This window comes from Erpetoichthys calabaricus, chromosome 15 (assembly GCF_900747795.2).
Source record: "Erpetoichthys calabaricus chromosome 15, fErpCal1.3, whole genome shotgun sequence".
Lineage (NCBI taxonomy): Eukaryota > Metazoa > Chordata > Cladistia > Polypteriformes > Polypteridae > Erpetoichthys > Erpetoichthys calabaricus.
In genome coordinates, this window is record NC_041408.2 from 55628887 (window position 1) to 55649475 (window position 20589).

Below are 20589 nucleotides of genomic sequence, written 5' to 3' on the forward strand. Positions count from 1 at the left end.
AAATCCACACCTAAACCAGTGCAGGGTTGAGAAGGGTCCGAGTTTATGCGGGGAACAGTCCTGGGCAAGACGGCAGGCAATCTGTACCCACTAGAGCACACACTCCTGAAAGTTCCGCTTCTCTAACCTGCAGATAATGTGGTAGGGAGAAATCAGAGACACAGAACTCCACACAGATGACGACCAGGAGGAGGAGGAGAAGGAGCGTTTGAACACAGGATGCTGGATCCATGAGGAGGCAGCAGCAGCACTAATCACTGTGCCACTAAACTGCCCAAAATCAAAAAGATCTTATCAAGTGCTACCACAACTGAGAATGTCACTGGCACATATGGCAGTACTATAAGGAGCTCATCCCTAAAAAGTGCTATAGGTGATACTCAAGCAATCAGCAAGTATCTTAACATGACTTGACACACAGGCAGGCCAGTCAGTGTTCAGCACATGAGATATGAGTGACATAAACATTTAAGAGTCAATGAGAGTCCTACAACAGCAGCCCCAAACAGCGACTGCAGCTCTGTAACAACTCAAGGTCTGCTGCCCACGTTTTTATTTGTGAATTCATTGAAGGCTGCTACATGAACCTCAAACACTCTGGGAATGACCTCCCATTTAAATGATGTGTCTTGGAATCCACACACTTAACCTTCAAGCAGCTAATTCAGGAATAAGGTCATAGTTACAAGTCAAGAGCCACATTGGTTAGGTAGACGGACAAAATAGAGCCTTTACTCCTTCTACACTGACCCACTCCTATGAGGTTTGGTCAGATTAGACACTTATGCAAATGAATAAACATACAAGACCTGTGGACTGCTGCGTTACAAACACTGGAGATGGAGGCATAGATATCAGTGCCATACACCGGCTCTTTTGTCTCCAGGCATCCTGCTGGGCACTTGGCCAGAAATTCTGGGAGGCTGATCTTCCCAGCTCGGACATCGCAGTCTATCTGAGGTATGTCTGTGAAGACAAAGGAAGCAAATACATAAAATAACCACACTTGACTCCACAAGATGAGGTGCATGGTGAGCAAGAACTCAAGCCCACCATTTGAATTGGTCCCACCGGCGCTCAGGAGTTTGATCAAATTCTGAAGTTGTGCTGGAGTTGGACAGGAGCTCTCATAGTGAGAGGTGAATATTTTACTGGGCTCTCCTTCCATTGGTTTGAAGATGGCTGGCAGTGTTTACGTAAACCACTTTAGGAAGTTCTGAACCATTAAGGCTACTACAATCTGCTCTAAAACTATTGGAACAGCAGCACTTTTTGTTATACACTGGAGACATCTGGATTTGAGCTCTAAAGATGAATACAAGACAACAGCTCAGAATTGCAGCTTTTACTTCCTGCAATTGTCAACCGGATGTGTAAAATAGTTTAGAAGATGACACCTTTTGTAGCAGACTACAACATTTTTTTAGGTGAGCAAAAGTATAGATCCCTTGAGACTGAAAGGGGTTTCTCATTCCCAAGGCATGTCCTGTTATGCCAGGCATACACCGGGAGCTTTTGGCCTGATTTGTAGTCGCCAACTGCAGCCTCGCCATTGTTTTTGTGCAAAGTATGAAAGGGTTGTGGTGCCTGAAGTTATCGTACGGTCGCATCAGGAATTTGTGTGAGCAGTCTCATGAGTCGATTTTCCGATGTTGCCATCAGATTCCATTGTGCATCTGTCCTGGCTCGGAAATGGGTAACTCATTTTTTTGAAGGTGCGTGAAACAAAACAAAACAAAACAAATAGAAAACCGAGATGATTGGCAAGAATCAACGTCAAAACCAGGCAAGGCATGAAAACTGGTTAGCAAAAAGAGTGCTTTTTTAGTGTTTAAAGGACTTATCTGCAGATCGGAAATAGATTGGTGCCATTGCTGACCTTCCATCTCGTTGTGCTGATGAACTTGAGGTCATGACCCCATAGACCACACCCCTAGAAATGTGGGTTGCGATCCTAACAACACTTACGCAAAATGGCACGGAATACAGAAAAAGCAATAGGACTCCAAAATTGATCACGACAGTATCGACTGCAGTGTATTATACATTGGGTATTGCCGTTGTTATGCTCATTTTCACGTTTGTGACTTCAAAAAAATCTAAATATCTTATAGCAACACAACTAAATGGCAAAAAGCGTCTTAGGTAATGTTTACTGGATGAACTCGAAAATAAACACACACAACAGTAAATTAAGAAAGGCTACCTACCTCTAATTCTCTCTGCAAACCAGACAGACTTGTCCGCACCTCTACTGTATGCATGGCCAGTTACTGTAAGCCTTTGTACTTTTTCACAGCACAGTACGGCTAGAGTGAGGAATGCAGCTCTCTTTGTTGACAATTTGAGAAGTCTGTAGCCATCATGTTTTTATGAATGGGTAAAACTGAATCTGAATATCCTTCGGAGTCCAGTTAAACCAATCATTAAGAAATGGAAAAAGCATGGAAGAGCTGTAAATCTGCCTACAGCACAAAAGACTAAGACGGCCACCAAAGAACCTCTGAGCACTCTGAAGGAGTTACAAGCTGCCATGTTAGATGACTTGGTATGTCTAACCTGTCCTGCTGAATGAGTGAGGCTGCTGCTGTGAAATGGATCTTGTTTTATTCCTAATGGCTGTATTGTTTGGTTTGGGCAAGAAAATAGGTATATGGATGGATGGATGAATAATTGAGAACTGGAGCCATCGCCAAGCTTTTTTGAGGAGGACAAGAAATGGAAGTGGACATCACAACACACTGTGGTGTGCTCAGGTCCCAGCTCCATCATTCTGCCCAACTGGTTATTTCCCAGGTAGCCCAGCTCCTCTTAAATCTTAAAAGATGTGCAGGTTAGGCTGATTGGCATTCAAAGATTGAGGTTTGGTAGTCAGAGGAGAGGCTGTGACTGCACACTGTGATGGACTGGCACCCCAGCCAAGATTGGTTCCTCCCTATGTGTTGTGGTGTGAAATTTTGCATATAAGTTAATAAATATTTTGTATGTCTTTATTTGTATGGTTACACCCCCTTTTAGGACTGAGTCTCTTTGTAATTTTATGACATTGTTAGGGAAGAGCCTCAAACCAGTTTGGCAAGTGATTCTCTGCAGGACTCTCTCAATCAACCCACACAGGAAAACCAAATTACTTAAATGGTAAACATCAGCTTAACAAATGGTTTAGGGAGCAGGTGTGAAAGTTATTGTGTGTCCCCATTGGTCTGAAGTATGGCTGTTTGGAATTGGCTTGTATCAGAAGCCTTTAAGTAATGTGATGCCCTATTGGCTGTAGGGTTTGGACAGAGAGTCTATAAATTTGCTTGTTCTAAACCCGCCCACCACTCCCCCCCCACCCCCCCATATTAATAATACAAAAAGGTAAATTAGAGTAATATATTACTCTACCAAGACAAAACACTATGCCACCAGCTCTGGCTCTTGGTAAAGTGAGGAGTGGTATGATGGCACAGTGTTTAAAAGTGCTGCCTCACACCTCCCGGAACCTGGGCTCATCTCTTGGCCTGGTCACTGTGACTTTCTCTCTGGATTTTCCCCAGGCACTCAAGCATCCTCCCTCATATTAAGGTGATTTGGAGATTATAAATTGGCCCCACACAGTCTGCATGTTAGGGCTCTGCAGTGGACAACCATACTATCCAAGGCAGCTTCAAACCCTCGCGCCTGATGCTTTAAGAACAAGCCAAGGCTCTCCACAGTGCTTTACTGACCACCTGGTCCAGATGACTTCACAGTTATACCTAAAATTCCGAAACCCGCTTATCTGACTCATGTGGCAGCATTGTACATAACGCAAGGTCCAGTAAGGGCACGGAGATGTGGTTGGAAGCTTAAGAACATATTTTGCACAAATGTTAGAAGGTTTTTCTGTACGCAAAGAACCCACAACCTCATGGAATAAATTACAAAGTCGAGAGGTGGAGCAGAACCTTCAGATCTCAACTTCATTTATTTTGGACAATCTAGGTGAAAAGGATGGATGAGCTTGTTGGGCTGAACAGCCTGTCCTCGTCACAATTGTTGGAACATTCAGCCCCAGCTGGGGTGCCAGTACATCACAGTGAAAAAATTCAAATATTAACAAAACAAACAAAAACACTTTTAAAACACATAAAACCCACTTTTGTACTTACTTTGCTTTGGCTTTTTACTCTTTTGTCCATTTTCCTTTGCACCCTCACCATACATCAACACCAAAACTAGAAAGAGAGAAAAAGAATTAAAACACATATAATTTAAATAAGGTTTTCTATGAAAGTGCGTCAAAGGACCCAGTCTGGAAAAAGAGTTTTCTTCCTGAACACTTTTGGGTGTATCTTATGGATGTTGGCCTGCTGATCACAATCCTGTTATATAGTATTCTTTTGCAATTGCCAATTTTATGATGTACACACATAGTACATTAACTACAACTTGAACACCTGTGGTCACTGAAAGACGAGGAGCCACAACTAGGAATGCAGCTCGGATGGACTGAGTACCGTGAATGGGACAGCCAATTCAGAGAGTCCCTTTACATTAAAAAGATCTGGCCGCTCTGTAAGAGCAGAATAGTGGGCCTCATAAACCACAAAGATAGCTTGGCTTCCTCTCAATATAAAAGTTGGACTGATTAAAAATTTGAAATTGTGGCCAAATATGTGGTTAGAAAATAAACAAATAGTTTATTTCATTGAGCTTACAGTTCCATGGGAAGGGTCATTAGAAGAAGCACATGAAAGAAAGAAATTGAAGTATGCAGATTTGGCAGCTAAAGCTAAATTGAAAGGTTGGGTTACGCAAGTGCGAGTTGCTGCGGCTTCATAGCAAAATCAGGGACATCACTAACAGGAAAATTCGGCTTTTCATCAGGTCAGCTTAAGAAAGAGATGTAGAAACTGAGTAATGTAGTCGAAGAAGTGAGCCACTGGATATGGGTAAGGCAGCATAATACAGAGTGGAGAAAAGACTATTAGGTTTTTTTTATTAAATGTATGTTTTTGCTGTACAGTATTTTAGAGGTTAACAGTATGTCAAAATAGCTATGGGTTTTACAATATGCTTTGGGTATTTTACTATTATTTAAGAGTATGTTAAGATAGTGATAATTAGCTATGATTTTTAAGGGACATGGTGAATGTGTGTTGTGTGACATACAATTTTATGATTTATTTATTAATTATAGGTTTTAACTTATTGAGTAGTAGTAAGACCGTTTTAAATAATACATGTGAGTCCAGCACGACTCCAATCTGAGTTCACCTCATTGTACAAGCCTGTTTTGTGTGACTCCAACTGGAGTTTCTCTCCGAGGTCGGCGGAGCAGACTCGTATGGGAATAAGTGGATTTATTTGTTGGTTTTATTATTTTGTAATACTGTTTTTAGATTATTTTAGTAAAATTAAAACTAAGGGAGATGTATAGAATTGGCTGGGCTTCTGTCATCAGGAAAGGATGGGGCGTGTATAAGACGTTACACGCACTGTTAAAACCTTCTCGGTGTCTTGGGCCTTATATTCTATGAAATACCAATTGAGAGAAGGGGGCCCCACCTGATGACCTCGGAGATTCTCCTGTGAGACAGATGGTCAACCAAATCTCAAAGCGATCATAAACAACAGCCACAAGGAAGATTTAGTACACTTATAGTTCCATTAGGATAAGGTGGGGAGGGATCCGTCCGAGTCACATGTTTGGTTAAATGCACTATGTGATTAACTGATTATGGAAGTGATGAACAAAGACTCTAAAGGATTTTGATATTTGAGACAGATTTTTTGACAAATTACGGATGCCAAGATTAAGGAAGGAATTTTTGTTGGTCCACAAATCAGACATGTCATCAATGACAAGCAATTCAAAGATGTGCTAGTAGGCCCAGTGGAAATCACATGGAAGGCATTCTCGGAAGTTGTTAAGAGTTTTTTTGTCACCTCCAAACTAGCTAGCTGGTTGACCACGTACCTCAAGCATCCATGTCCATATTTTGTTGATTTTCGTCTTCTCTTCATGCAAAACTTGAATGTATGAAAAATTTTATGAAAGCGATGAACAAGAAAAAGTGAAAGATTTCGATTTTTGAGACTGATGTTTCCATGAATAACTGATGCCAAGATTAAAGAAGATATTTTTGTTGGTCCACATACCAGACACATTACCAAAGAGAAGCAATCTGCTCATGAGGTTGGAGGTTGGTGTGCTACATAAACCACAAAGATAGTTTGGCTTCCTCTCCATATAAAACTTGACTGATTAAAAATTTTATGGAAGCAATTAACAAGGATGCTCAAGGATTTTGATATTTGAGACAGATGTTTCAACAAATAACTGATGCCATGACTGAAGAAGGAATTTTTCTGGGTCACCAAATCAATACACATCATCAGTGCCTGGTGCCTCGGCGATCTGTTAGTGCAGCCTGAGGAAATTGCATGGACGGCGTTCAGCAATGCTGTTGGCATTTACAGAGCACCAAGCTACATCCAGCTGGTTGACAACATACTACAAGGCTACAAATCTGTGAAGTGCAACATGATCCTAAAGGTTCACTTTCTGCATTCACACTTGGACTTCTTCCCTGTTATTCTTGGTGCAGTCATGATGAACATGGTGAAAATTTCAAACAACACATTGCAGTGATAGAGAAGCAAGATCAAGTCTAGTGAAATTCATCGATGCTGGCCATCTCTTTTTGGACACTGAAATGACTTCTTTCCATGTTTCATCATGCACTATTTGGTTTAATAAAAATTTGACAGACTGAAAATAATCTGTTTTAGGCTTCATATCATTTAGATGATATTCTTGGAAAGAAAAAAAATCTAATTCAGTTAGAATCACATGCCACACCTACACCTACTCATCATTGTATGAATCCAATCAATAGAGATGTTTGTTCTTTAGTCTGGTGACACATCGTGCCACCACTGTGCCCATTCTGTGTTATATGCAGGCAGTTATGTTTACATGCTTGTTCTTAAGACTCTCACAGGTTTCATTTTTTTACATTTGCTATGATGTTTTTATTTAGCTGCTCAGCGGGGATTGTAAATAGCTACATGCTATTAATTATGATACATAAAACAAAGATTAATTGAATATTCAGAATATTTTAGATTTTCATGTTGCAAAGAAAACAGAAATTTCTGCTCAGTGTACCTGAGTGTGGAGTGGTGGCTCAGAGGCTAAGGATCTGCGGCGGCAATCAGAAGGTTACCGTTTCAAATCCCGTAAATCGTCAGAAGTGACTCTACTCTGTTGGACCCTTGAGCAAATGCCCTTTGTTCTGTCCTGGGTATGACGTTAATCTGCATCCAGCCCTGCAAGCAGGTCCTCAAACTTGGGGGTTGGAGGTTGCTGGCACACTGTTCTAGATGGGTGCTGAGGTGTCACTCATCCTCACAAGTGGTGCAGCGGTAGTACTGCTGCTTTGTAGTAAGGAGATTGTGGGAGATTGTGGGGTCACTTCCTGGGTCCTCCCTGTGTGGAGAGCGCTTTGAGTAGTGAGAAAGTGCTATATAAATATAAAGAATTTATTTATTGCACAGCTGCACTCAGGTCCCAATCTGGGTGGTTCGCTGTGTGGTGGGTGCAGCAACGTGCTGTATCAGCGCATGCTCCCAACTTCTCTATACCTCATCAGCTATGCCACAAATTGCATTGCTTCAATTCATAAGGGAGGCTGATCCAACCTGGGTCTCTAACTTACTGTGTACCCCTGACTAAGCAACATTAACCAGCCAGTCCTCGAGTCATAAAAATCATTTAAACCATTAATATTATAGGCCTGAACTTGCAAGGTGCTATTTAAAGTGTTGTTAGTTAAGGAAGGTCCCACATTAGCATTCATAGAAAATTAAAGGGATTACCGAAGAAGACCACTCCCAGAGTTGACTTGCTCATGGTGGATGTGTTCACAGCATTCAACGTGATGACAGTTCAGCCTCGTGCTGTCACAGCTACGGAGAAAAAAAAAGAAAATGTCATATTTTACCTGGCAACATTTTCAACATACATAATGCAAGACTTGTACAGAACCAGTCCTCTAACTTGTGTGTCTAGATGATATTGAAAGTCCATCTCTAAAATCTAAGTGACTGGATTTCAGCGTCCCACAGACGCCAAAGGGGAGGCCTGAGCCAGTATTAGCGGTTGACATGCGCCTGTTGGTGGACGTCTCATCTTGCTGCAAGGATCCCATAGGGGGTAAGCAGAGGAGACGTCGGTTTTAAGAGGGAAGCACTGTGGCTCACAATTGGACAGATTTGGCCTGGACTTTTAACCTCATTTTAAGTACTGTTTAATGAATTATTGGATTTTAACCTCCACTGATTCACCTGTTGTTATTGAGGATTTGACTGCACAAGTTTTGCACTTTTTGAACCCCTGTTTGTCTGATGAGTTTTTTGTAATAAAAGTACTACCACTTGCTGTACTGTGTGTCCTCATTGCCCGGCTCATCCTCAGTTACCTCATCGACTGTTCTGGGCTCAAGCTGTCACAGGACATGGAGCCAACCTGGACCATCGCAGAGAGGCGTCATGTCTCAGCCATAGTCCTTCCCCTCGCTGGGGTTGAAAGTCATGTTTCATGTCTCTTTTGTTAATTTTTGATACTTTTGTTGCTCATGTGCGCCGTTCTTTTTTTGGTTTTGTCTATGTAATTAAGCTGCCTTTGTTATGTTCCAATTGTTTTGTGGGTGGTCCCCCAAGAGGCGGGGCCACCTGCTAATTACCATCAGTAACTCTCCTCCACCCAGTAGAATCACAGGGTCTCCCACACTTCCTAGCAGTTCATTTCAAATTTGCTGGTGGGATTACTTGTGCCTTAATCTGTGCTTTTGTGAATTTCTGGGTTTTTGACCTGTTTGGTCTGTTTTTGACCTTGCTCTGGATTTCTGTATTTGAAACTTGTTCACCCGGATTGCATTTTGTTTTAAGGTGACTCAATTTTGCTTTTGTGCTCTATGGAGTTGCTTTTGCTTCAGAGCATTTTTGTGGAAATAAACTTTTATTTAATAAAATTGTGGGTTCACTAACAGTATCACTTTGCAGCAATCTTAGGTATTAAAGAGGAACTTCATATCTTTATGCACCAAAGCTTAAAGAAAATGTCAGAAATCAGTCCTGTCTGGCCCAGTCTTTCTTTTATATAGAAAGGATGGAATTTATAGCTTATTGCATTCCCTTCACTGCTGGTTAGAATCCAAATAAAAATTAAAGCATAGCCTTTGTGAACAATTAGAATAATTTTTGTAAAAGCAAATTAAGTAAAAATTCATTTATAAAGCATCTATCACAGACAGAAGTCAGAAAGTGCTGAACAATAAAACACAGAATAAAATGCAATATCAAAAGAAAATACAAAACAAGGACCACATAAAACACCCATAGATGGCAACGCTACTCAAATTCACACTTTAGCAGAATCTATTGATCAGTTTATCTCAATGTCAGTGGAGGACTGTTCTATAACCCTGAAGGAACGGCTTGAAATGTGCAATCCCCATGTGTCTTTAATTTGGTACAAGGAACTGTAAGGAGATCTAACCGAGAAGATCTAAGAGCATGGCCTTACGTTTAGATTTAGTCCTTAGACTTAAATTTTTCAATAGAGATGGAAGGAGATATTTAGTTTTATCCCAAAATATGGCAGCAGAACAGCCTTACTAACTGACCAGAGCACAGCCCAGGCCCCAGCCTTATGATCCTAAATCACAGGCTGTTGTTTATCCCACCCGTTGTTATCCTATAGCTGCTACTCAGAATCCTTGTTCTGGGGCATCTTATATATTTAGCATTGAAGCAAAATATAAATCCCTTGATAACCAAAGAATAAAGAAAATTATTAGACCAAGCATTAAAAATCAGATCCTCCACTGGAGATACCTTTATTATTAATTTAATTCAAATTTAAACAAAAAATACATCACCAGTACACAAACATTCTTGCAGTTAACAACGCTTCTTACTACACTTTCACTATCTTAGAAATAATTATGTCGGTAAAACGAAGCAGCTTTAAGTACAAAATCTGATTTGCATCTTATTACTGAAACCTGGCTTTAGTAAATCTGACTCTGTTCCTTTGGCCAGGGCTTCACCAAATGGTTATACATTCCTTTGTAAATCAAGAGACATTGAGAGGCCTTGAGATAAGTCTGTTAGGCGAGTTCACATCCTTTGAGGCACTTGTATTACTGTAGATATTGAAACAGACTCTAGCACAATTGTAGTGCTAGTCTACAGGCCACCAGGGACATATTCAATGTTCATGACTGAATCTGGTGGCCTTTAATCTGATTTTGCCATAAATAATGACCATGTGAGATAATGACCATTTATGTAGCATTTATGCAGTGTTGATGGGGGATTTTATATACACATTGATGTGGAAACTGACACTTTCATCAAATGTTTTACTTACATGTTAAACTCAATAGGGGTTTGCCAGATTGTCAACGACGCAACTCATAGTTATAACTACACATTAGAGCTAAATATTCTGATCACTACTTAATTACACTTGACTCGGTTTTGCCATTACCAGTATACACACTGATCACAGCAAGGACACATTTAGATTTAATTTTGATTCAAAATTTGTAGATGTTTTCAGAAAGCATAATTGTGGAAAACAAATTGGATCAGCAAACATCAAATTATAATGTGACTTTGAAAGAGGCTTTGGATACAGTAGTTCACATCAAAACAAAGTGATTAAAATGCATAGAAACTTCCCCTGGTTTAATAAGAATACTTGAGCTCTTATATTTGAGTTTTAAAAACTGGAATGTAAATGGAGAGCAACAGAGCTGCAGATGTTATGTGGACAGAGAGTGGTAAAAAGCTTTAAAAAAAGCTGAATTTATAGCGTACTTTGGCTACTATTCTAGATTAATAGATAACAATAATACTGTAATTGTGGTGTACTGTTTAGAACAGTGGTAAATCTAACAATTTGGAATTCTAAACTACACTAAAAATGCCTACAGTCATTAGTAGTGGACGTCTTTGATGAAAAATTGACAGTTTAAGATCCTTGCAAACTTAGATTAGCAAACCCTGTGCACCACTTTAATAATTTAAATTTGTTGAGAAAACAAGAAGCCATAACTTTAATTTCTAAAATAAAATCTACTATTTGTTCCTTAGACCAGTCCTAACATAACTAGTATAAAGCTCAATGAATGTTCTGGCAGCACCCATTCTTAGCATTAGCAATAATCAGTACTGAATTGTGTAGTTCCTAAAAGTGTCAGTTATCCGACCATTACTTAAAAAACCAGAGCTAGACTCACATACACTTAATAATTATAGACTAATTTCAAATGTACCATTTCTCTCTAAAATACTTTAAAAAGTAGTCACCACTCAGCTTCACTCTCACCTTACAATGCATTTGAGAAATTCCAGTCTGGATTCCTCATCGGTCATATAACTGAAACAGCACTAACCTGCACTGTAAATGGCATTTTAATATTCTCAGATGAAGGACATTTCAAAGTAGTTATGTTGATAGATTTCAGCACAGAGTTCGACACCATTGATCATTCTATTTTATTATACAAGCTGGACAATTCAATCGGTTTCACAGGCAAGGTGCTTTCCTGGTTTACATCTTATTTATCAAATCAATTTCAGTATGTACAGAAATGTGCGGACAGGACTTTATCATAATACTCAGAATTTAAATATGGTGTCCCACAAGGCTCAGTGTCACAACCTTTACTGATTTCACTTTACTTTAATTTTCACTTATATGCAGATGACACCCAATTATATAAGTTACATTTCTCAGATGCCGTCCCTAATTAACTGTGTCAGTAAGTTAAGAGAGTGGATGGATGAGAACTATTTGTCCATGAATACAAAAAAAACAAAAACAGAAATAAATGTTATTTATAGGGGGAAATGATGCTGACCCTAACAACATTCTGTCACCTTTAAACTCAGATGGATTCACTGTTTGTTTAACAGAATCTCCTCCAATTTAGCAATTACCTCTGACACTAACATATCGTTTAAAACACACATCACAAAACTCTCCAAAATAAGCCTCTTTCCCATTGTAAAAATGTTAGAAAATTAAGATGTTTTCTAAATATGCAGGATACTGAGAAATTCATTCATGCATGCATTTTTTTTAGTAGAATTGACTACCGCAATATGTTATTCATGGACTGTTCAAATTATTCTTTATGCAGCTTTCAGGTAATTCAAAATACTGCTACAAGAATTTGACATGAACCATAAAGACTAAACACATAACTCCAGTTCTCAAGTCCGATTTCAAAATCCTCCTTTTAACATACAACGCCTTAAATGTCCGAGGTCTGCTCACTTATCTGAACGTATATTAAACCAGAGCACAGTGGCCTCCATAATTCTTAAATGGAGTACATTTCGAGAAACTACGAGTCTTCATATAGCTGGCCATCTGGCCAAACTAAACAATCAGAGGAGAAGGACCAGTGTAAGGGTGCTGACCGAGAACCCAGTGGTCACTCTGGCTGGGCTCCAAAGAATCTGTGTGGAGAAACATGCGAAGCACAACCACTACTGCAACACTCCACTAATCTGGAGTTCATGGCACAGCGGCCATACAATATCTGAATGCCCACTTGGAGTTTTCAAAAAGGCACTTAAAAGACTCTCAGACTATGAGAACATGGATTCTCTGGTCTGATGAAACCAAGGATGAGCTGCTTGACTTCAATCCTAAGTGTCATGTCTGGAAGAAGCCATGCATTGGTCATCACCTGCACAATACCATTCCAAAGGTGAAGCATGGTGGTGGCAGGATCCTGCTCTGGGTTGTTTTTCAGCAGCAGGGACTGGGAGACTAGTCAGGGTTCAGGGAAAGCAGAATGCAGAAAAGTACAGAAAACCTGCCCCAGAGTGCTCTGGACCAGAGTGTCACCTTCCCATAGAACAATAACCCCAAGCACAAAGCAAAGGCAACAAAGGAATGGCTTAGGGTTTGAACATCTCCGCAGAGACCTGAAAACACAGAGTCCTCCACAATGTTTGGGGCAAAGAAGTTTTTCATTGATTTCCCCTTTTGCTCCACCGTTTAATATTACAAATCAAATAATGTGGACATGATTAAAGAGCACATTGAAGAGTGTTTGCATACAGTTCAGTCACACAATGTAGAAATGACGGCACTTTCTATACATGGCCATCACATTTTCGAGCACCATAATGCTTGGGACAATTGGCCTTGACAGATGTTTGTGATGTCTCAGGTGTGTTTCATTGCTTCATTACCCCAGACATGATGGAGTGCTGCTGAGATGGTCGTCCTTTCTGGCAAGTTCATCCATCTCAGCAGAGGACTTCTGAAGCTCTGTTAGAGTGACTGGGTTTTTTGTCTCTACCCTGACTGAGGGTCTTCTTACCAGATTACTCAGTTTAACCAGACAGCCACCCTTAAGAAGAGTTCTGGTGGCTCCAAATGTCCTCCATTTCACAATTCTGGAGATGGAGGCCACTATGCTCCTGGGTACACTACAAGCTGTAGAAATGATTGTATACCCTTGGCCTAATCTTTGTCTCACCACAATTTGATCTTGGGGGTCTATAGATAGTTCCTTGAACTTCCTGGCTTGGTTGTTGTTCTGAAATGCAGTGTGAATTATGGGACCTTCAATATACTGGAGGTGTGTGCCATTCTAAATGATACCCCCGGTGGACTCCAATCAAGTTCTAGACACATCTCCGAGATAACTGATGTGAACAGGAGGCACTGGACCACAATGTGGAGTGCCGCTGCAAAGGGTCTAAATACTTATACAAATTAGAATTTTCAGTTTTTGGATTTTTAACAAATTTGCAAACCTTTCTGAAAACCTCTTTTCACTTTTTTATTATGGATTATTGAGTGTAGACTGATGGAGAACAATGTGTTCATTTTAAAATTAAATCTACAAAATAAAATGTGCAGAAAGTGAAAGGGTTCGAATACTTTTTGAATACATTGTGTGTGTGCATGTTATTTATATTGTCCAATTTTGTTGAGCCTGTGAGAATTGTAGCCTTATTTGCCTGTTCTTAGCTGACAGGAGTGGCACTCTGTGTGGTGGTCTGCTGCTGTAGCCCACCTGCTTCAAGGTTCAACGTGTTGTGTGTTTGGAGATGCTCTTCTACAGACCTCAATTGTAACGAGTGCTTATTTGAGTTACTGTCGCCTTCCTATCAGCTCAAACCAGTCTGGTCATTCTCCTCTAACCTCTGGCATCAACAAGGCATTTTTGCCCATAGAACTACCACTCACTGGATATTTTCCCTTTTTCGGACCATTCTCTGTAAACCCTAGAGATGGTTGTGTGTGAAAATCCCAGAGGATCAGCGGTTATCCTGTCTGGCACCAACAACCATGCCATGCTCAAAGTCACTTCAGTCCCCTTTCTTCTCCATTCTGATGTTCGGTTTAAACTTCAGCAAGTCGTCTTGACAATGTCTACAGGCCTAAATGCGCTGAGTTGCTGCCATGTCATTAGCTGATTAGATATTTACGTTACAAACACACATTTTATACAGTATATATATATGTGTGTGTGTATATATATTTATTCATATTCTACCAATCTTCTGTGCCATGTGAAACAAGTCCTTTGGAATTCTTGCTCTTAAGAGCTCTCACAAAAGAAAAAACAATAATCACGTCAACAACTCACTTACAGGCCTCAAACATTAGGACTGTGCAAAGTATTCAGTACGATTAATGGCTGTCAAAACAGAAGATTGAAATGTTGTTAGTGCAACTGTTTGTTTAAAATATGCTTTGCCTAAGGGTTCAGCCTGTCAGTTTATCAAGAGATATCCATCGTCCATGCTGCAGTATCACCTGCCAAAGTAAAGGGATCTATGCAGGTGATGACTTGGCTTGCTGGGGTCTTTTATAAACGCGGAGAGCATTGGCATGACAGAATTTGACATTAATTCACTTCATGGGATCATCAGTCCAACCATGTAATTTTGTGAGCTTTTGTTGATAAGCAGTACAATATGCAGCCTTCTACTTCATTGCATAATAATATAAAATGGCCTCTGCGCTATTGAAAGATGTGCACTTCGTCATCAAGTGGTTATATAAAAATACAGCGTTACTTTACCCTGCTATATTTCAGGTCATTGAACTGTACAAACATACTGTAATAAAATGTAGCACACTAGGAGTCCCAGGCACTAAGGAGTTCCAAAGCACTTCCAGAAACGCCCACTAGAGGGGGACATCACTATCGGACCTCAATTAGTAAGAAGGAAAACAGCGAGTCTTTATAAATAAAAAAAAATGAAAAAAAGATTTTTTTCCCCCCTCCTTTAACCGCCACCTTATCGTGGTGGAGGGGTTTGCGTGTCCCACTGATCCTAGGAGCTCTGTTGTCTGGGGCTTTATGCCCCTGGTAGGGCCACCCAAGGCAAACTGGTCCTAGGTGAGGGATGAGACAAAGAGCGGTTAAACAAACCTTCTATGATGAATGAAAACTTTGGACGGAGTTTTCCCTTGTCCGGACGCGGGTCACCAGGGCCCCCCTATGGAGCCAGGCCTTGAGGTAGGGCTCGATGGCGAGTGCCTGGTGGCCGGGCCTGCGCCCATGGGGCTCGGCCGGGCACAGCCCGAAGAGGCAACGTGGGTCCCCCTTCCCATGGGCTCACCACCTATGGGAGGGGCCAAGGAGGTTGGGTGCAGTGTGAGTTGGGTGGTGGCCGAAGGCGGGGACCTTGGCGGTCCGATCCCCGGCTACAGAAGCTCTTGGGACATGGAATGTCACCTCTCTGAAGGGGAAGGAGCCTGAGCTGGTGCGTGAGGTTGAGAGGTTCCGGCTAGATATAGTCGGGCTCACCTCAATGCACAGCTTGGACTCTGGAACCAATCTCCTTGAGAGGGGCTGGACTTTCTGCCATTCTGGAGTTGCCCCCGGTGAGAGGCGTGAGCAGGTGTGGGCATACTTATTGCCCCCCGACTTGGAGCCTGTTCATTTGGGTTTACCACGGTGGACGAGAGGGTAGCCTCCCTCCGCCTTTAGGTGGGGGGACGGGTCCTAACTGTTGTTTGTGCGTATGCGCCGAACAGCAGTTCGGAATACCCACCCTTTTTGGAGTCCCTGGAGGGGGTGCTAGAGGGCATACCTTCTGGGGACTCCCTCGTTCTGCTGGGAGATTTCAATGCTCACATGGGCAATGACAGTGAGACCTGGAAGGGCGTGATTGGGAGAAATGGACCCCCGATCTGAACCCGAGTGGTGTTTTGTTATTGGACTTCTGTGCTCGTCACGGATTGTCCATAACGAACACCATGTTCAAACATAGGGGTGTTCATATGTGCACTTGGCACCAGGACACCCTAGGCCTCAGTTTGATGATCGACTTTGTGGTCGTGTCGTCGGACTTGCGGCCACATGTCTTGGACACTTGGGTGAAGAGAGGGGCGGAGCTGTCAACTGATCACCACCTGGTGGTGAGTTGGCTTCAATGGTGGGGGAGGATGCCGGTCAGGCCTGGTAGGCCCAAACGTGTTGTGAGGGTCTGCTGGGAACGTCTGGCAGAGCCCCCTGTCAGAAGTAGCTTCAACTCCCACCTCCGGCAGAACTTTGACTACATCCCGAGGGAGGTGGGGGACATTGAGTCCGAATGGGCCATGTTCCGTGCCTCTATTGTTGAGGCAGCTGACCGGAGCTGTGGCCGTAAGGTGGTCGGTGCCTGTCGTGGCAGCAATCCCCGAAACCATTGGTGGACACCGGCGGTGAGGGATGCCGTCAAGCTGAAGGAGTCCTACAGGACCCTTTTGTCCTGTGGGACTCTGGAGGCAGCTGATAGGTACCGGCAGGCCAAGCAGAATGCGGCTTTGGTGGTTGCTGAGGCAAAAACTCGGACATGGGAGGAGTTTGGGGAGGCCATGGAGAACGACTTTCAGACGGCTTCAAAGAGATTCTGGTCCACCGTCCGGCGTCTCAAGAGGGGGAAGCAGTGCAGTGTCAACACTGCATATGATGGGGATGGTTAGCTGCTGACCTCGACTCGGGACGTTGTGGGTCGGTGGGGGGAGTACTTTGAAGACCTCCTCAATCTCACTAACATGCCTTCCAATGAGGAAGCAGAGCCTGGGGACTCGGAGGTGGGCTCCCCCATCTCTGGGACTGAGGTCACGGAAGTGGTCAAAAAACTCCTTGGAGGCAGGGCCCTGGGGATGGATGAGATACGCCAGGAGTTCCTCAAGGCTCTGGATGTTGTATGGCTGTCTTGGATGACACGTCTCTGCAACATTGCATGGACATCAGGGACAGTGCCTCTGGATTGGCAGACTGGGGTGGTGGTCCCCCTCTTTAAGAAAGGGGACCGGAGGGTGTGTTCCAACTACAGAGGGATCACACTCCTCAACCTCCCTGGAAAAGTCTATTCGGGGGTCCTGGATTCAGGAGGAACAGTGTGGTTTTCGTCCTGGTCGTGGAACAGTGGACCAGCTCTACACCCTTAGTCCTGGAGGGTGCATGGGAGTTTGACCAACTAGTCTACATGTGTTTTGTGGACTTGGAAAAGGCATTCGACCGTGTCCCTCGGGGAATCCTGTGAGGGGTACTCCAAGAGTATGGCGTACCGGACCCCCTGATAAGGACTGTTCGATCCCTGTACGATCGGTGCCAGAGCTTGGTCTGCATTGCCGGCAGTAAGTCAAACCTGTTTCCAGTGAGAGTTGGACTCCACCAGGGCTGCCCTTTGTCATCAATTCTGTTCATTACTTTTATGGACAGAATTTCTAGGCGCAGCCAGGGCGTTGAGGGGGTCTGGTTTGGTGGACTCAGGATTGGGTCACTGCTTTTTGCAGATGATGTTGCCTTGTTTGCTTCATCAGGCCGTGATCTTCAGCTCTCTCTGGATCGGTTCGCATCCGAGTGTGAAGCGGCCAGGATGGGAATCAGCACCTCCAAATCCGAGAACACGGTCCTCAGCCGGAAAAGGGTGGGGTGCCCTCTCAGGGTTGGTAGCGAGATCCTGCCCTAAGTGGAGGAGTTCAAGTATCTCGGGGTCTTGTTCACGAGTGAGGGAAGAATGGAGCGTGAGATCGACAGGCAGATCAGTGCGGCATTCACAGTAATGCGGGCTCTGCATCGGTCTGTCATGGTGAAAAAGGAGCTGAGCTGCAAGGCGAAGCTGTCAATTTACCAGCCAATCTACGTTCCTACCCTCACCTATGGTCATGAGCTATGGGTAGTGACCGAAAGACCGAAATCGCAAATACAAGCAGCTGAAATGAGTTTCCTCCACAGGGTGTCTGGGCTCTCCCTTAAAGATAGGGTGAGAAGCTCAGTTATCCGGGAGGGGCTCAGAGTAGAGCCGCTGCTCCTCCGCATCAAGAGGTATCAGATGAGGTGGCTCGGGCATCTGATCAGGATGCCTCCTGGACGCCTCCCTGGTGAGGTGTTCCGGGCACGTCTAACCAGGAGGAAGCCCAGGGGAAGACCCAGGACACGCTGGAGGGACTATATCTCTTCCGGCTGGCCTTGGAACGCCTTGGGATTCCCCCGGAAGAGCTAGAAGAAGTGGCTGGGGAGAGGGAAGTCTGGGCATCTCTGCTCAAGCTGCTGCCCCCGCGACCCGACCTCGGATAAGCAGAAGAGAATGGATGGATGGATGGATGGATGGAAAAGATTTTTTCTTCACAAAACTGCTTGTCACAAGAATGAAGCTCCACAGGAACACAAAAGACAAAAAAAGGGTTGCCTGTAACACCAGACACAATCCAAAGCAAATGAGTCCCAACTCAGAATGTAGAAGTGCAATAATCCAATAAACACAAGTAAATTCACCACTTCCAGGCACATTCAGAATGAAGCGGCAGGGACAGTGGGAGAGCCTCTGGATTTATAGGGCGAAGAACAGTTACTGGAGGTGATCAACAGGCAGCCCTCTCTCTTGGGGTGTTACCCACAAAATACATGGAACACAACACAGGCAGCTTATATACATAAACAAAATAAAAACAAATGAATAAAAATGCACATAATTAAGAAAGGTAACATTAATATAATCGAAATTAAGGATCAAAAATGAACAAAAGAGACATAAAACATGAACTTGAATCCAAGTCAGGAGGTGAACCTTGGTTGAGACGTTATAACTAGAAAATATAACCATCAAACAACAACAAGAAGCTCTCCTACAATATACTGCTCTAACACATCACATGGTCCGTGGCAGTTGTGCAATTATTAAATAAATGAATACATTAAGAAGTGCTTGGGCTTTGGAGGGGGTGCAGGTGCGTGGATGGTGGTACCACGGCGGAGCACCTCTGGTGGTTGATGGGTTGATTGTAAGCATAAGTTTAATCTGTCACTATGCTCTGTGCAGATCTATCCATTTAATTTCTGCTCCCATGCACAGCTGACCCATAGCCACATTAAACACAGGGGCTTACAAAAGACTGCTAGGCAAGCAATATGACGGAAGACACATTGGGACAACTGGAAAGTGTGCAGTCAGACTGTGAGATGCTGTAATGGTGTGTTGTTTCTGTCTGTTAAGTCAGCATGGAATTGTATCCCTGTTTAAGCACCACCCTCTTGTTTGCCTAAGGGGGGCCCTGCACGTGAAGAAAAAGTATAAAGCCTTGGAACATTGCCTGGCACACCTTTGAAGCCAATGAACGAATGGGAGATACTGTCATCTGTTCCTGAAAATGCCTTCCACTGCACCAACGACACCGACAGACTCTACGTCTTAGGCCCCCACTGCCGGATCAGGTTTTGTCATTGGCTTCATTTGTCTGATATCACTGCACAACAAAGTTTTTGCTTCTTGAACACTGTTTGGTGTTTCTTATAGATTTTTGGGTGCTGATCACGAATATCACATCAAAATTTACCCATCATGTAGCGTTTCAGAGAAGTCTTCAGGTTTTGTCATGATTTTTTCTTATATTTGTATCCAAACATTTTCGCTCCCGTAAGTGACTTATCAACAACGGTTTGTGCAGCCTGGGCATGTCCAGGTATGGAATCAGGCCAGGTTGGAAGTTGTTCTGTGGAAGTTGTGATCCTGGGTATGTCTGGGCAGGTCTGAACGAGCTTGACGCTGTCTCAGCATGCTGTAAAGGTGGCTTGCGCACACCGATCCTGCTCATTTGGTTATTATAGATAGTCAGTGTGTATGTAAAGTATCAGTATAGTAAAGTATAGTATCTGTAGCAGTAGAACAGTAAGTAAGCTTGATGCTATAGACGTTTTGGTGTCGGGCGATATGTCTCGTCAATGTCGTAACAGCCGCAGTACATTCTGCTATATCTGTGGCGAATATACACTTGCGCCTCAGAGACGTTGGATGACTGCTCTTGTGAAGAAAGCTTATCATCTGTGTTTCGACTGCAAAAAATTGGTGATCAAGACAAGGAATGGGCGCCTCACATTTGCTGTGTGACATGTGCCGTCAGTCTGAGAGCCTGGCTCAGAGGCACTCGAAAGACGATGCCGTTTTCTGTTCCGATTATATGACGAGAACAGAAAGACCATGTGACGGACTGTTACTTCTGTTTGACTAATGTGTCTGGTTTCTCTGCCAAAAACAAGAAGTCAATTGAATATCCTAATCTGCCTTCAGCAATGAGAC

The 20589-nt window shown here is 43.0% G+C and overlaps 1 protein-coding gene across 6 annotated transcripts in view; it reads right to left on the minus strand.

Moving 5' to 3' along the window:
• Window positions 1–20589, minus strand: part of vit (vitrin) — a 166863-nt gene that overhangs the window by 83709 nt on the left and 62565 nt on the right. For all 6 annotated transcript variants that reach the window (XM_051919377.1, XM_051919380.1, XM_051919379.1 and 3 more), the window contains exons 2-4: window positions 7849–7938; window positions 4134–4199; window positions 810–966 (exon numbers count right to left, since the gene is read on the minus strand). In XM_051919377.1, the coding sequence (XP_051775337.1) occupies window positions 810–966; window positions 4134–4199; window positions 7849–7882 (257 nt within the window). In that variant the 5' untranslated portion in view covers window positions 7883–7938. The remainder of the gene's footprint in view (window positions 1–809; window positions 967–4133; window positions 4200–7848; window positions 7939–20589) is intronic.